At 35.8% G+C, this 18389-nt stretch overlaps 1 protein-coding gene across 3 annotated transcripts in view; it reads left to right on the forward strand.

The window, feature by feature from the left end:
* LOC114330804 (zinc finger protein 501-like) overlaps positions 1-18389 on the forward strand; it is a 93842-nt gene that overhangs the window by 45424 nt on the left and 30029 nt on the right. The window contains exon 3 of one of the 3 annotated variants that reach the window (XR_007696894.1): positions 139-415. The exons of 1 other annotated variant lie outside the window; for it this stretch is intronic. Coding sequence is in view for 1 of the 2 variants with exons in the window: in XM_050645852.1 (XP_050501809.1) it covers positions 139-246 (108 nt within the window). In the remaining variant the exon portion in view is untranslated. Of the gene's footprint in view, positions 1-138; positions 416-18389 lie in introns of those variants that run through there. One more of the 3 variants, XM_050645852.1, reaches the window with a different exon arrangement.

Raw genomic sequence — 18389 nt, forward strand, 5'->3', positions numbered from 1 at the left:
AATGCTTCAAAGAGTATTTTCCCAAAGTATGAACTAAATCCACTGGGACCTAATTTCTATAAGGTTTGTGCGGGTTACTTTACCTTATCTACCACCGCCCTTACCGTACAAGTCTTATAGTTTGATTTTCTATTTTAGGGTTACGTCAGAAATCGATTAAAATGAAATCCAAAAGATCGTTGGTAACGCACACTGGAGAAAAGCGTTACCTGTGTGAAATTTGTTTAAAACAGTTTAGTAGAGCAGGTAATTTGGAAACACATTTGAGAGTGCACACTGGAGAGTCGCCTTATAAATGTGAAATTTGTTTTAAACAATTTACTCATGCAGTGAATTTAAAAACCCATTTTAGGTTGCATACAGGAGAAAAGCCTTACAAGTGCGAAACTTGTTCTAAGCAATTCAATGAAGCAGGAACTTTGAAAAGACATTTGAGAATGCACACTGGAGAGAAGCCTTACAAGTGTGAAATTTGTTCTAAGCAATTTAGCCAAGTTAGTATTTTGAAAATCCATTTGAGAATACACACTGGAGATATACCTTACAAGTGTGAAATTTGTTCCAAGCAATTTAGTCAAGATGGCAATTTGAAAAGGCATTTAAAGATGCACACTGGAGAGAAGCCTTACAAGTGTAAAATTTGTTTTAAGCAATTTAGTGAAGCAGGAAATTTGAAAATCCATTTGAGAATACACACTGGAGAGATGCCTTACAAATGTGAAATTTGTTCCAAGCAATTTATTCAATATGGTCATTTGAACAGGCATTTAAGGGTACATAATGGAGAGATACCTTAAGCGGGCTACTCACACGCCTGCTGCAGGGGAAGCCAATGGCGCACGGCTGATTTCACACACGTATGGTTTGTTTAGCAGTAAATGGTTGACTTCAATTAGTACGGTCGTAAATATTATCAAATTTATCTGACCTGGCCCATTGTTAAGACCCACCCGGAGCGATAAGCAACCGAGGTAGACAGAGTTGGTCTGTTGACAATTAACACTGATTAGACGGTATTCCTATAATAAAGCAAAGAATCAACAAAATTTACAATAATTACTACAACAAAAACAAAAAAAACGGATGTAAAATATTTTGCTTTGCCTTATATACCCGAAATTAATGTTTTCAAATGAGTTTTAAAGTAAATTAAATCTATTTTAATTGCTAACATTGTAGAAAAACAAACATTCAAACATATTTAAATTTTATCTGAAACCGGGCCTTTTATACTATTGAAGTACCAGTACAAGTATTGACCATTGAAGTCAACCATTTACTGCTAAACATACCATACCTAGATGTTTTTTATTTTACTGTTCAGATTCAGTGTGCAAGTGAATGTGAATTGTGCCGCGCTAAATCAAGAAGTTGGCGACAATATTGTTATTACAGCAAAAAATTGGTGTAGCATTAAATATTTCCGTTGTTCTACCAAAAAAAAGGAGATACTGGGTGAAGGGGTGGCTACAGAAAAGAAAAGATCTGTGTCAAATCAAGATGATAGCCCAAATATTGTCATTACAGCAAAAAATTGGTGTAGCATTAACTCTTTCCATTGTTCTAATAAAAAAAAGGAGATACTGGGTGAAGGGGTGGCTACAGAAAAGAAAAGATTTGTGCCAACTGAACGTCATGCAACCGTTGGAATTAGATTATCTTAAGAACTTTTTGCGAATGGACATCGATTCCTTTGAAGAGCTCCTTGATATGTTGACACCAATAATAAAAATAAACAATACCACGCGCTTCGTTGGTTATGTACGAACTGACTCAAATTGGCCCAATCACACTACGAAGGTGGATTGATATAAAACTAGCATTTGATATAAAAAACAAGATTTTTGGAATTAAATCGATTTATTTCTCAACATAGTCCCCTTTTAGCTCGATACACTTAGTAAGACGATGTTCCAATTTTTTATCCCATCAGAATAGTACTTTTGCTCGAGCTCTTCAAAATAGGCCGAAGTTTTAGCGACGACTTCATCATTTGTTGCGAACCGTCCTCCGAGCCATTTTTTTTAGGTTTGGAAACAGGAAAAAATCGCTGGCGGCAAGATCTGGGGAATACGGTGGGAGTGCAACCAATGCATATCCCAATTCGTGTAATTTTGCCATGGCGACGGCCGATCGGTGAGCCGGTGCATTGTCTTGGTGAAAGAGCACTTTTTTGCGTTCTAAACCGGGCGTTTTCGACGCAATTTGGCATCGAATCGATCCAATAAAGCTGCGTAGTACTCACCATTGATTATTTTTCCTTTTTTTAAGTAGTCGATGTGGATGATGCCCTTCGCATCCCAGAAAACAGTCGCCATCACTTTGCCGGCCGAATGTGCACTCTTTGCCTTCTTCGGCGGGCCTTCGCCGCGTTTGCTCCACTGTTTCGACTGTTCTTTGGTTTCCGGTGTGTAATAATGCACCCAGGTTTCATCAACGGTGGTAAATCGGCGAAAAAAATCCAAAGGATTGCGCCGTATCATCGCCAAAAGCGTCTCCGAAGTGGTCACACGTTTTCACATTTGATCGATTGTCAGCAAACGCGGCACCCAGCTTTTTCATGTCCAAATGATGGTGAATGAAGTTGTGTACGCGTTCGTAGGAAATGTTTAGGACCTCTTTTAACTCGCGGAGCTTAATTCGACGATCTGCCTTAATCATGTCATGGACTTTGTTGATCATTTCCGGCGTGGTGACTTCATTTGGCCTCCCGGGGCGCTCATCATCAAAAACACTCGTACGACCACGAACAAATTCAGCTTTCCAAAATTTTACTGTTGCTAACGAAGGTGCAACCTCACCATAAACTTCGTCCAGGTCGGCTTTGATTTGCATATTCGTTTTACCCTTTTTGTGGAGGAACTTAATCACCGAACGATACTAGACTTTTTCCATTTCTCCGAAAACACAAAATTTGCTTGCTTTTGACGGCTGTAAAACCAAACTAATTGTTTTTAAAACTCAAAATTTTGACAGACGTCATATTATGAATGGCAAATGTCAACACCGAAAGCAATTCGGTATCAAGTAGCGCCATCTATCAAAGGCTGTTTTAATATCAATCTATCTTCGTACACAAGTGTGAAGTGGCAGGACGGCAGGGCCTGATCTAGGGATCTAGGAAGGTTCGGAGGCCCTGCCTAGGAGATAATTTAGGAAATTGCTACTGCTTGCCTACACACATCACATTTAAAGAAGCAATCAAGGACCAAAACTCTGGAATTCTCCTGGCGGCAGGCGTGTGAGTAGCCCGCCTTACAAGTGTGAAATTTGTTCTAAGCAATTTAGAGAAGCAGGAAATTTGAAAAGACATTTGAGAATACATATTGGAGATATGCTTTACAAGTGGGAAGTTTGTTCCAAGCAGTTTAATCGAGATGGACATTTAAAAAAGCATTTTTAAGGATGCACACTGAAGAAAAGCGATAAGGTACGTATCCATTAGGTTGGTGCTCCGTGTATCTGCTCGAATGGATACAGCATGCGCTCCTCTACATTATAAACCGCCACCGATTAGATCGCCGAGGGGGAGCACCAACGTATCCACTGTGTCCAGCAGCTGAAGGAAGCACCAGCCTAATGGATACGTACCTGTAGAAGTGTGAAATTTGTTTTAAGAATACTCGAGAAAGTTCATTAAGTTGATATGGTGAACAAAAAAGTTAAGCCGTGTAGAAGACAAGGAATAGTATATTTAAACGAAATAAAAAAAAGTTATGAAATAAACTGGATAAAGGACCCCGCAGAAACCTTTTGGGAAATGGCTCTCTGTCAAATGCTCTGAAACTTTGGGTTCTGGTAGTCTTTGACGTGTAGAACAAAAGACTCAATGTGCGGGTAGCTCCAAAAAATCATGATTTTAAGATATAAGCCTCTGAAGTTATAGGTACAGTGAGAACGTTTGAGTTGTAATAAATCGATTTTCTCGAGAATGGACGACTCTAGAGGTGAAGTACGAATCAGGTCGATTTTACTTTTTAAATTATAATTTTTTGGCATATAGATGTGTGATAGCTCATTTGAAAAAATATTCAATTCTTTATTCACTAATATAAACGTTAACATAATTATTTATACAGGGTGCCCAAAAAATTTTTTGAATTAAATTAATTCAGACAAAAAGAAGAATGTATATAATTTATTTAATTCCAAATACATGTTACTGTTGTAAGAAAACAGAAAAAAATGTTAATTTGAAAAATAAACATTGCTTTTCTTAAATTAAATGTTTAAACTGTTAAGGGCCCTGTGGGTGGCAGCTTTAATATTGAATTTAAGCTAAATACAATATTTATTTATCAAATAAACATTTTTCCCGTTTTCGAACAACAGTAAAATGTATTTCGAATTAAATAAATTATATACATTCTTCTTTTTGTCTCAATTAATTTAATTAAAAAAAATTTTGAGCCACCCAGTATAAATAATTATGTCAATGTTTATATTATGTATTAAATAGAGAATTGAATATCCTTTCAAGTGAGCTATGACACGACCCCTATTCTTATTTAAAAAAATCATCGATTGCGTCATCACGCTCAGATGGAGGACGTCACTAGTATGATATATTTGTCAAAAAATTATAATTTAAAAATCAAAAACGACGTGATTCGTAATTTACCTCCAGAGTTGCCCATTATCGAGAAAATGAATTTATTCCAACTCGAACGTCCTCACTGTACCTATAACTTCAGAGGCTTATATCATGATTTTTGGAGCTACGCGCCCATTGATTTTTTTGTTCTACACATCAAGGGCTACCAGAACCTAAAGTTTCAGAGCATTTGACAGAGAGCCATTTCCCATAAGGTTTCTGCGGGGTCTTTTGAAACTTTGTTTATTTATGAAGCATAACGTAAAAAATTACCGTAAAAAGTGAAGTTATGTATAGTTAGCTACAATCTGTAAAAGTTTCAAGTTTCTACATTGTAAAAAACAAGAGAATTTAGGCATTTTCCATTAAAATCGTTTTTTTTTATTTAAACAATTAATAAACATAAAAAAAATATTGACTATTCGTTGACTATTTTTATTGACTATTGTTCCCGCGAATGCATATGTCTGCAACATTTCATTCATTTGCATTGAAGAAAAGGCAGTCAAATTAACGTCTAAAAATTTGACGCAAACAATTGAACTGAAGAAAAGCGTTTAATAAAAAAACACTTCTTTCACGAAACATATTAGCAACAACTTATCAGTGTCATAGTTTCTTTAAGACATTACAAATGCTTGAAAAAATAACAATATTTATTTTTATTAAATTTATCATTTCACCCATACATAAGGGTGAAATGGCGAGGGCTTGGGGCGAAATAGTGTACTTACTACTCCTGCTTTTTACCACATTATAACATACATGGATTCATATTTTGAACAGTCTTCGTGTCGTCGAAGTTGGCAGCTAATACATTTGATCCAATCCACGTCCTTTTTAGTGTAACTGTACAGGTCACCACACCCTACTCAACAATATAATCTTTATCGTCCGCGCCGTTATCATCGTCTTGCAAGCAGTTTGTTTTTGTTTAATCACTGCAAACCAAACAAATCGGACCAAACCAATAAAAAAAATTGGACTTGGCCAAATTTGAAACAGCAGCGTCTCTAGACCTAAAGGTATGCGTGTTGGAAAAGGCCTTCACCATATTGCCGTTGCCCGAGTTCACCATTTCTCCCATTTACCATGGGTGAAATGGTGAATAGCACGGCAAGAAGTTCACAATGTTAGAGGCAACGATTTGTAGGTTGTGTTGTATATAAACAGTCCTAAGAAGGTAGAATATATCGAAAATACCTCGCGGACTAAGCTACCTGAACCAACGTCTACAAATGCATGCTTTGTATAAAAATTATTGAGCACCGCAAACAGTTTTGAACAAATTACTTACGGTTTTTAAAACGGGGATGGTTTTCACAGCCTGCTCGATGCATAAATGATAATAAAGTGTCGGCTTATACTTATCATTATGTTTGTAAAAATGAACTATGCTAATTCTTGAGGCATGGGTGATGAATAAGCAGCCAGTATGTGTTTGCAAGGACATATTTTGATATTTGAAAAGAACAGAATTAGAGATCAGAATAAATTGGATGTCCGTAAAATAAAGCTGTTATTTTATTCTCTCCTAGCCACTTGACATTGAAAATTTATCTTATCTACCACCGCCCTTACCGTGCCAGTCTTATAGTTTGATTTTCAATTTTAGGCTTACGTCAGAACGAGATTAAAATTAAATCCAAAAGATCGTTGGTAACACACACTGGAGAAAAGTGCCCAATTTGTTCCAAGCAATTTAGTCAAGATGGTCATTTGAAAAGGCATTTAAGAGTACACACTGGAGAGATGCCTTACAAGTGCGAAATTTGTTTTAAGCAATTTAGACACATTGGAAGTTTTAAAACGCATTTAAGGGTACACACTGGAGATATGCCTTACAAGTGCCAAATTTGTTCCAAGCATTTTAGTCAAGATGGTCATTTGAAAAGTCATTTAAGGATGCACACTGGAGAGATGCCTTACAAGTGTGAAATTTGTTCTAAGCCATTTAGAGAAGCAGGAAATTTGAAAATCCATTTGAGAATACACACTGGAGAGATGCCTTACAAATGTCAAATTTGTTCCAAGCAATTTGGACAAGCAGGAAATTTGAAAATCCATTTGAGAATACACACTGGAGAGAAGCCTTACAAGTGTGCAATTTGTTTTAAACAATTTAGTAGAGCAGGTAATTTGGAAACACATTTGAGAGTGCACACTGGAGAATCACCTTATAAATGTGAAATTTGTTTTAAACAATTTACTCATGCAGGGAATTTAAAAACCCATTTTAGGTTGCATACAGGAGAAAAGCCTTACAAGTGCGAAACTTGTTCTAAGCAATTTAGTGAAGCAGGAACTTTGAAAAGACATTTGAGAATGCGCACTGTAGAGAAGCCTTACAAGTGTGAAATTTGTTCTAAGCAATTTAGTCAAGCTAGTATTTTGAAAATCCATTTGAGAATACACACTGGAGATATACCTTACAAGTGTGAAATTTGTTCCAAGCAATTTAGTCAAGATAACAATTTGAAAAGGCATTTAAAGATGCACACTGGAGAAAAGCCTTACAAGTGTAAAATTTGTTTTAAGCAATTTAGTTCAGCAAGAAATTTGAATATCCATTTGAGAATACACACTGGAGAGATGCTTACAAATGTGAAATTTGTTCCAAGCAATTTATTCAATATGGTCATTTGAACAGGCATTTAGGGGTACATAATGGAGAGATGCCTTAAGCGGGCTACTCACACGCCTGCTGCAGGGGCAACCTATGGCGCACGGCTGATGGGACAATCTAGGAAGCTTACTACACACGTACCTGTTTTTTTTTTATTTTACTGTTTAGATTCAGTGTGCAAATGAATGTGAGTTGTGCCGCGCTAAGTCAAGAAGATGGCTACAATATTGTCATTACAGCAAAAAATTGGTGTAGCATTAACTCTTTCCGTTGTTCTACCAAAAAAAAGGAGATACTGGGTGAAGGGGTGGCTACAGAAAAGAAAAGATTTGTGCCACCTGAACGTCATGCAACCGTTGGAAGTAGATTAGATTATCTTAAGAACTTTTTGCGAATGGACATATATTCCTTTGAAGAGCTCCTTGATATGTTGACACCAATAATAAAAATAAACAATACCGCGCACTTCGTTGGTTATGTACGAACTCACTCAAATTGGCCCAATCACACTACGCACGTGTGAAGTGGTAGGGCGGCAGGGTCTCATCTAGGGAGCTAGAAAGGTTCAGAGGCGCCAAGGAGGTAATTTAGGAAATTGCTGCTGCTTGCCTACACACATCACATTTAAAGAAGCAATTAAGGACCAAAACTCTGGAATTCTCCCGGCGGAAGGCGTGTGAGTAGCTCGCCTTACAAGTGTGAAATTTGTTCCAAGTAATTTAGAGAAGCAGGAAATTTGAAAAGACATTTGAGAATACATATTGGAGAGATGCTTTACAAGTGGGAAGTTTGTTCCAAGCAGTTTAATCGAGATGGACATTTAAAAAAGCATTTAAGGATGCACACTGAAGAAAAGCGATAAGGTACGTATCCATTAGGTTGGTGCTCCGTGTATCTGCTCTAATTTATACAGCATGCGCTCCTCTACATTATAAACCGCCACCGATTAGATCGCCGAGGGGGAGCATCAACGTATCCACTATGTCCAGCAGCTGAAGGGAGCACCAACCTAATGGATACGTACCTGTAGAAGTGTGAAATTTGTTTTAAGAATACTCGAGAAAGTTCATTAAATCGCCATAAAATAACGCAATTTTCTCTTATATCATGCAAATACATGAAAACCTGGGTTTTGCGACGTAGCACCTATGAGTTTGGACGACAAAATACTAACAGACGAAAATATACTTTTAGACGTAAAGTGCAGGTACCACAGCCTTCTGACGCAGAATATACCGCCCTCTATAAAGTGATATAACTAGTTTGAGGGTAAATCAGGGTGATATGGTGAACAAAAAAGTTAAGCCGTGTAGAAGACAAGGAATAGTTTATTTAACTTACTTAAGCCGTCCTCTTGTACCTTACGGTGTCGAGGTAAGTGGAGAAATCAGACGTCTCCATGCCTTTCGGTCAGTAGCTAGTCTTTCTGCTTCTCTGCACCCAATATTTCTTTTTACGCAAGCCTTTCCAATATTTGCGTTCCACGTTCTTGCTGGCCTGCCTCTTCGTCGTTTGTTGTCAGATGCCGCTTTCCATACCCTCTTTACAGTTCTACCTTCACTTATTCTCGCCATATGTCCAAACCACGATAACTGTTGTGTGTCTAAGGTCCTTCCAACACCGCACCTTTCACGTATGTCTTCATTTCTTATACGATCACGTCTGGTCACCCCGGATACCGCACGTAAATATCGCATTTCGCATGATTGAATTTTACTACGGATGTTGTCGTTCACTGTCCACGTTTCACTACCGTAGAGTAGCACCGGCTCGTATACAGTTTGAAATACTTTTATTTTTGTTTTCAGGCTTACTTCTTTCTTCCTAATAAAACTTTTATTTAGTGCATAGTATAATTTTGTTGCACTAATTACCCTGCTGTTTATTTCTGGTTCTATATTTCCTTGCCCATTCATTGTTGATCCTAGATACTTGAAGTCATCTACTTGTGTAATGGTCTCATTATTCAGCTTTACATTTATATTTTCTTGAGTTTTCGATATTCATCCCAAATTTCTTAAAGGCTTCATTCCAAACATTCACACTCACTTGCAAGTCTTTTTCTGATTTTGCCACAATTACCAGGTCATCGGCATATATCAACTCTGACACGTAAACTTGTTGAAGTTTATACACCCCAACCCTAGTTCTTTTTACCTTACCCCTGCATTCTTTTGCAATTTCGTCCATTAGAATGATAAATAACAAAGGACTGAGAACACCACCTTGTCTTACACCTGTTGTTTTGTAGGATTCTAGAGATGAGTGATTGTTCGTTCTTACATTATTACGTGTTCATTTATATATACTCTTTATTGCTTGGATTAACTTCGGTTTCACATTTCTACGGTTTAATATTTCCCAGATCTTGTTCCGTCGCGCGCGATCAAATGCTTTTTCCAAGTCCACAAAACAGAGAAACAACTTACTGTTATGATCTAGGGCTTTTTCTGATAACTGTCTCACCGTGAATATGAGATCGGTTGTGGCCTCGATATTTTCTCGAAGCTTTTTCTCTAGTATTATTTCGTAGATTTTACTAGCAACTACCAACAAAGATATTCCCCTGTAGTTAGAACACTTATGTTTATCACCTTTTTTGTGTAATGGTAGAATAGTTGCAAGAGTCCAATCTCTAGGTATGCATCCGGTATGCCAACAGCTCCTTATGATCTTCCATAGCAATTGTAATCCTTCTCCTTCCATATATTTAATTAGCTCAGCCTAAATATTATCGTGTCCTGCAGCCTTGCCATTTTTTGATTTTAGAATTGCTTCCCTGCATTCTTCGTATGTTATGTCATCATCATCTTGTTGTTCATTTAAATTGTACTCCTCCCTGCCATTCTCTATTTCGTTGTTGTCTCCCATTAATAATTCCATAAAATGTTCCCGCCATCTTTCGGTGATCTCTTCATTTTTTAATAATATGTTACCATCTTTGTCCTCTAAACCTGTTACTCCGTTTGATTTCTTTTGTCTTAGATTTTTTAGGGTCCTATAGAGCAATTTCGCATTACCCTTTGCCGATTCTTAGCTTTTTTTAATTTTATTTTTAACCAGTATTCTCTGTTTCTTATATTCTTGATAATTACTTTCACTTTTATTGCTTATATACTTTTTCCACAACTTTTTCTTCTTGGAAACTTCCAATTTTATGTCATTATTCCACCAAGCTGTACCTTTCAGATATCTTCCTTTCGTTACACCACATACATTACTCCCAGTTGCATATACCAGCTCCTTAAAAATATTCCATAATATTTCTATATCCTCCTCATTTTTCCAATTTTTTTTTCGTATTTCTTCATTTAATTTACGACAGTATTCTTTCCTAATATTTTCAGACTGAAGTGTGTATACTTTAATACTCGGTTATTCGTAGCGATTTTCTTCATTTTTAATATTAAATGTCTGTTCTCTCCTTGTCTTTATTTTAGCTTCAACGAGAAAATGATCCGAGCTGATCTCATAACCCCTTTTAACACGAACGTCCGCTATTTCATTTTTATATCTGTTCTGTACTAATACTAGGTCAATAATGGATTTTTCGTTCCGCGAATCCATCACTCGTTTGTATTTATGAATCTCCTTGTGTTGAAAAAATGTGTTACTAACTTGCATATCATTCATGATGCAAAACTTGATGACTCTTTGTCCATTATTATTCCTGACTGTTTCTCCATATGGTCCTATAGGGTAGTCATATGCATTGCTTGACCCTACTCGCCCATTAAAATCGCCTACTATTATGACCTTATGATTTATTTGGTCCATTTCGCCCTGTAATTGTTCCCAGAAGCTATCTTTGAGTTCCTTGGCTTCATTTTCCGATGGTCCATACCCAACAATAATTGTTGTCTTCTCGTTTTTACTAATATCTATTCGAAGGAGTTTTTCCGAAATATTTTTCCATCTGGTGATATTTTTATGCTCATTTCTGTGAAACATTAGGGCAACTCCTGCCCTCGCACGTTCTGACTCATTAATACCCCCAAAAATTATGTAGTGCTCATTTCTCATTTTAATACATCCGCTTCCTTTTCTCTTTGTTTCAGTTAATGCTAAAAAATCCATTTTTGTGTTTTCAAACTCATCAATAAGTTCCTCTTCTTTACGATTTAGACTTTGTATATTCCACAATCCAATTTTCCAATACTTATTTTGTTTTTCATTTTTTGCATTCATAGTTCTTTCATTGTTTGTATCTTTACGGTTTAGTTTTTGCATATTTTTGTCAAGACTCGTATCGATTTTGTTATATTCTCTCATGTCCATAATTAATCTGTGCCACGTTCGTATCCATATCCATCCTCGAATTTGCATTAACTAGTAGTTTTTTGAACTAGTTGCTGCTACATTATCTCTGACTATTTCTATATCATTCGTACTATGATTCCATCTCCATTTGGTGTCTTCAATAACGATAAAACCATATCCCATTTTTATTCTTTTCCCATTTGCCTTTTCTTTTGCTACTATATATCTAAGATTTTTGTGCATATCAATCTCTTTAAATGTTAAATCGCATTCAATATATACTCGGTGTTGTTTATAACTTCTAAGATTACTTTTTGCTTTTAGTACTCTTAGTTTGTCTTCAAACTTACTAAACTCAATAATGCACATATTGTCGTTGATCTTTTGTACCTTATTTAACTCTGCCATTATTCGTAGCTCTTTATTTAAAAAGTTTCCTATTTCATTCTTAAGCTGTTCCATATCAGACGTACTTATTGGCAAACCCTTTATTATTAAATTATTTTTCTTTTTTTTTTCTTTTTGACAGATTTCTAAAGTTAGCTCTAATTTATCCATTTTTTGTTTCATACTCATCATTTCCTTTTTTAAATTTTCATTTTCTTGAATTATTTGTTTAAGCTTTTCTTTGTACTCGCTATTCTCTTTTCTGAGTTCTTTCATTTCTCCTGCCAACTCACCTACCATGTTTATTATATCCTCTAGTTCCTTATCTTTCTTTTTATTATCAGTTATTAACGTTTTCATCATTTCCGTAATTTCATTCTCTCTACCTCCAGCATTCTTTTTATTGGGAGATCGATACACTTTTCTGCTCTTACTAAAGATTCCCTCAAATTCATTACCTTTCCTTTTACCATCCTCTGATACATAAGGATCGCTGCCGCTGTCCGTCATCTTAATTTCAATTCCTCTACTATTACAAATTACTATTATAATTAATTGTTTGACTGTATTATACTCGTATTAATAATAATAATAAAAATAAATGTCTTTATTAGTATTCCAAAAAGTGTACAACAAAACAAAAATATTAATTGGTCTGTAGGGCGAGGTTCAGCTTGTACATCATTGAAGGACAGCAATGTACAGCTGCTCTTCCACCTAACCCCCATTTCCTAATAGAAGGACGAAAAACTATATTTTGTATATAAATATACTTACATGTACTGATACTACTAGATAATATACAAATTAGGTACTTTAAAACTAGTAGGCTTGGCATTACTGCTCAGATAACAAATATTTAAACATTTTTTTCTTAAAACTATGTCCGGATAATGTACGAATATCATAATCAAATTTATTCAAATGACTCACAATTGAAAAAGAAAATGAGCGTTTGAAAAAATGCGTTACATGACGTGGTAAAGAGAGAGTGTTCCTATGTCTTAGATTAAGGTTATGGACATCAGTTCTATAAGTTATTCTATTGTATAAGTATGGAGGTACCCCTTCCCGAAGAATCTTATGATAGAAACATAAAGCATGAAGTTTTCTGCGGTCTTTCATGTTTAACCACTTATTTAAAGTAGAAGTATGGCTAATACTTCGATACTTTCTAATTCCAAAAATTAATCGCAAACAGGAGTTTTGTAATTTTTGTATTCTCCTAGAATCAGTCTCAGTAAGGCATGTGTTATAAAGCACATCACAATAATTTAATTTTGATAAAATAAAGATTCACACAATAAGGATTTGGTAGCACTGTTTAATATATTACGACTTTGGTATAGAAGTTTTAGTACCCCGTATGCTCTTTGTAAACAAAGACTAACATGGTGTGTAAATCTTAAGTCTTCATCCAACCAAACCCCCAGGTTTTTTACCTTTTTGCTAAAAATTAAGTTACTATTTTCTAAAAGTAGGTTATTTGAGTAAGTTTCTAAAAATATTTTTCGATGAGAGGATCTACCAAAAACGATAGCCTGAGTTTTGGATGCATTCAGTTTTGGGCAATGATTTTGAGAAAAAATCTGCATATTTAATAAATCATAATTTATTGCATGAACTGCTTGTTCACACTCGTCTATATTAAATGACATATACAGTTGTGTATCATCAGCATAGTAGTGTTGAGTGCAAGACAAAAAAGCAGAAGGAAAATTTGATGTATACACAGAGAATAAAATGGCACCTAGTATCGATCCTTGAGGATCACCATTGTTAAGTTCTAAAAAATAAGAAATTTCTTGATGAAGTTTTACAGCTTGATATCTATTTGATAGATAAGATTTCATTAACTCGACTGCTCCTTCATCTAACCCAGAGAACTGTAGAATAGAGGATAATAAATCATGGTTAATTGTATCAAAGGCTTTCGAGTAATCCAAAAGAATTAGAATTGATATTTTATTTTGATCATAAGCTTTGAAGATGTCATCAGTAATGTTTACTAAAGCAGACAGACAACTATGCCCAGACCTGAAACCGGACTGTATAGAAGGAATAATTTTATTCTTATTTAAGAGGATTAATTACCCATCATTAAGAAACAAAACAAATAACAATTAATACCTAATACTGTGAAAAAGTTAAACACAATAATCGGTATGACTATTTTAAACAGTGGCGTAACTTAAATAAATTAGGTGAATAAATTATTAAACCACAAATGTATCATAATACGAATATAGGGGAAATTACACCATATATACAAATGCAACCCATCTAAAACATTTACAGCACGCAAAATGTTCAGTATCCAACTGCATTTGATGCAAATCAATCCATCCCAATGGTACCACAAAATTATGCGGCTCATAACAACTACGCATAGGGGATGTTTCTCACTCAACAACAAATGCAGTGTACACCATTCACGATGTCAACACAGGCCATTCCCGACCAAAGCCACCAAAATAAAGTTCAGCAGAAGATAAATTATTATTATGATGCAGTAAATCCAACTACAAGTAATCAAAACCAAATAAGAAATGTCTCACTGTCAGAAAACGAAAAAATGGAGCAAGAAAGTTCAGATAATGAAGTATTTCAACCAAATGAGTTCCAAAAAATTGAATATAAGAAGCGGAGAAGAAATAGCAACAGCCCACAAATGAAAAAGAAATCCTTAAAGGTAAGTGAAGTTGAAAATTCTATTAGCACACAAAATCGTTTTTCTTCACTATCAAATGAAGATGATACAGAGCAAAGAAATAATAACAAAAAGGAAATAGATAAAGTTCCTCCTTTTATACTATATGGAGTCTCAAATTTACCAGCTCTTCTAACATTAATTCGCTCATCTACGTCAGATTTTGCTTACAAATTGTTATCAGAAAACAAAATAAAAATCCAGACAACTACTATCGACAATTACAAAACAATCAAAAAGCTGCTGGACGACAACAAAATCGTCAGGCATACCTATACTCTACCAGAAGAAAAATCGTACAGAGTAGTTTTACGAAACATACACCACAGCACAGACACAAAAGACATAACAGCAGCATTAGCAGAAGAAGGTCATAAGGTAAAACAAATAATGAATGTCCATGACAAACAAACAAAATCACCCAAAAACTTGTTCTTTATTGACATTGAGAGAAATCGAAATAACGGTGATATCTTTAAAATCTCAAAACTGTTAAATGCAGTTGTTAGATTCGAAACACCCCACAAAAAGTAAACTATAATGCAATGTAAACGATGCCAAAGTTATGGACACACAAGAAACCAATGCACTCGACAATTTCGCTGCGTGAAATGTGCTGAGTATCACGACTACCGTACCTGCAAAAAGAAAAAAGAGGATGGCAATCCAGCAAAATGTGCATTATGTGGAGGAGCACATCCTGCAAATTATAAAGGTTGTCAGGTATACCTTGAAATTTTAAATAGAAGATATCCCTCCAGTAATGGTGTGGCTGTACAAAATCAAGTGACAAGACCAAAAGTACAAGAAAAAGAATCACAAAACAATATAAGCAGCTCACACGCTCCAGCAGAGGTGAAAACATATGCACAAGCAGCTTCAAATCAAAATCAAGTTCAAAATATAAACAGGGTAGAGTTATTACCGCAGTCAACAAATAATCAATTCACCACGTTCCTTCAACAGCAAAATAATTATCTCCTGCAACAAAACGTTCAACTACAACAACAAATAGAAAAGCAACAGCAAGCAATCCTTGAACTAACCAAGGAAATAAGACATTTGAGAGATCTAGACAGCAAAACACTAAATCCAATAATTAATGGCTCAAATATTTAAAATAGCTTTATGGAACGCCAATGGGGTCATAAATCGGAAGAATGAAATTGAGGCATTTTTAAAATTTCACAACCTAGATATAATTCTAATATCTGAATCTCACTTAACATCAGAAAATAGTTTTAGAATATCCAACTATTTAATGTACAATGCTGCCCATCCAGACGCAGCAAGAAGAGCCAGTGCTGGAGCAGCTATAATCATTAGAAAGGGTATAAAACACCATATTTTACAAAAGATTGAACAACCAGATCTACAAGCAGTCTCCATTGAAATAGAAGATTGGATCGGACCAATCTCGATAGCTGCTGTATACTGCCCACCAAATTATAGAGCTAACAAAAATTCTTTAAGTAATCTCTTTAACCAACTTGGTAACCGTTCCCTGGCAGGTGGAGACTATAACGCCAAACATACTAGTTGGGGTTCAAGACTGTGCGCTCCTGGAAGAGGCAGGGTACTACATCAAATCATATCAGAACAACACTTGGACCATTTGTCTACGTATCAGCCTACATACTGGCCATCCGACCCGCAGAAAGTTCCCGACTGTTTAGATTTCTTTGTTACAAAAGGGTTCTCAAGGGGATATCTGAGTATCGAATCAAATTTCGATGTAGAGTCTGATCATACTCCTGTAGTAGCAACTGTACATTCAGGAATTAAAGAAAAAGAGCCTCTGCCCAAGTTGCACAATTACAAAACCAACTGGCAAGCTTTCAGAGAAAGGGTTGAAGCAAATATTGAACTAAACGTATCACTAAAGTCACCAGAAGAACTAGAAAAAGAAATCCAAAATTACACAACAACGATTCAGGAACCTGCATGGAAATCAACACCTCCACCAACAAAAGCAAAACAAAAAATTAATTGTCCAATAAATGTCAGAGAAAAAATAATTGAAAAAAGGTATCTGAGTAAAACTTGGAAGCAAACTAGACATCCAGATGACAAGTTAAGGCTCAATAGAGCAGCACGACAATTGAAGGAACTACTAAAACAACTAAAAAATAACAGCGTTCAAGAATACCTAGAAAATTTAACGCCGTCAGATGCCAGCGATTATGCGCTATGGAAGGCTACAAAAAAATTAAAACAGCAACATCGTCATATCCCACCAATTAGAAAATCCAACGGAACATGGGCCAGAACAAACAATGAAAGGCAGAAACTTTCGGCGAATACCTAGAAGAAGTTTTCAAACCTATACCAGCTGCTGCAACAAATAACAATCAAGAAATCTACAATTTCCTACAGAACCAAACTCCGACAGGAGAAAACACACTACACGCTTCACCCAAAGAAGTTCAAAACATAATCAACAATAATCTAATAAAAAAGAAAGCACCTGGCTATGACTTAATCACAGGTGAGGTAATTAAAAATCTACCTACCAAAGCAATTAAAATGCTAACTCAATTGTGTAATGCGGTACTAAGGCTAAAACACTTCCCAATCCAATGGAAAATTGCGGAAATTATCCTTATACAAAAATCAGGAAAACCTCAAAATGAGCCCACTTCATATCGACCAATTAGTTTAATGCCAGTAATGTCTAAGATCATGGAAAAAATAATAGAAAAAAGACTTCTACAAATACTAACAGACAGAAATATGATACCCGACCACCAATTTGGCTTTAGAAAAGAGCATGGTACCGTCGAACAAGTTCACAGAGTGGTCAACGTTATAAATAAAACCTTTGAAGAAAAAAGTTACTGTTCAGCAGCATTCCTCGATGTTAGCCAGGCTTTTGATAAAGTTTGGCATCAAGGACTGTTGTATAAACTGAAAAAGAACTTACCAGAGGAACTATATACACTCGTTAAGTCGTATTTATCAGAAAGATACTTTCGAGTGAAGTTTGAGTCAGCCTATACAAAACTATATCCCATCAGATCAGGGGTACCGCAAGGAAGCGTTCTGGGACCACAACTGTATCTGATTTACACAGCCGACTTACCCACAAATCGTGACACAACGACTACCACCTTTGCAGACGATACTGCAATACTAGCAGTACACAAAAATCCCGTCGAAGCTGCTGCAAAACTCCAGAGAGTATTAAATCAAATAAATACTTGGGCACAAAATTGGAGAATTAAATTAAATGAACAAAAATCAAACCATATTGTTTTTACAAAATGTCACGGTGAATCACCTACAGTAACAATAAATAATAAGGTAATTCCCTCAGTTACCTCTGTAAAATATCTGGGCATGCACTTGGATAGGGGATTAACCTGGAGAACCCATATATGGAACAAAGGGAAACAACTGGGCATAAAATTTAGTAAGCATTATTGGCTTCTAGGGCGTAAGTCTAAGCTCACGACAAGAAATAAACTGCTAGTCTACAACACAATATTCAAGTATGGGCATATGGTCTGCAGCTCTGGGGAACAGCACCCAAGTCGAATGTATCCATAATTGAGAGATTCCAGTCCAAGGTGTTACGTTCAATAATCGATGCTCCGTGGTTTGTTACTAACAGGGATATTTACAATGATCTGGAAACGAAAACCGGCAGTGAAGTGATAGTGGAGTTAAGTGCAAAATACATCGTACGTCTTGAAAGCCACGCAAATGTGCTTGCAATTAATTTGTTAGACAACAGTCAGGAAACAAAACGGTTAAAGAGACAGACACCATTAGATTTACCGCACAGACATTAACATTGTTACAGTAGCTAA

This window comes from Diabrotica virgifera, chromosome 3 (genome assembly GCF_917563875.1).
Source record: "Diabrotica virgifera virgifera chromosome 3, PGI_DIABVI_V3a".
In the NCBI taxonomy this organism is placed as follows: Eukaryota; Metazoa; Arthropoda; class Insecta; order Coleoptera; family Chrysomelidae; genus Diabrotica; species Diabrotica virgifera.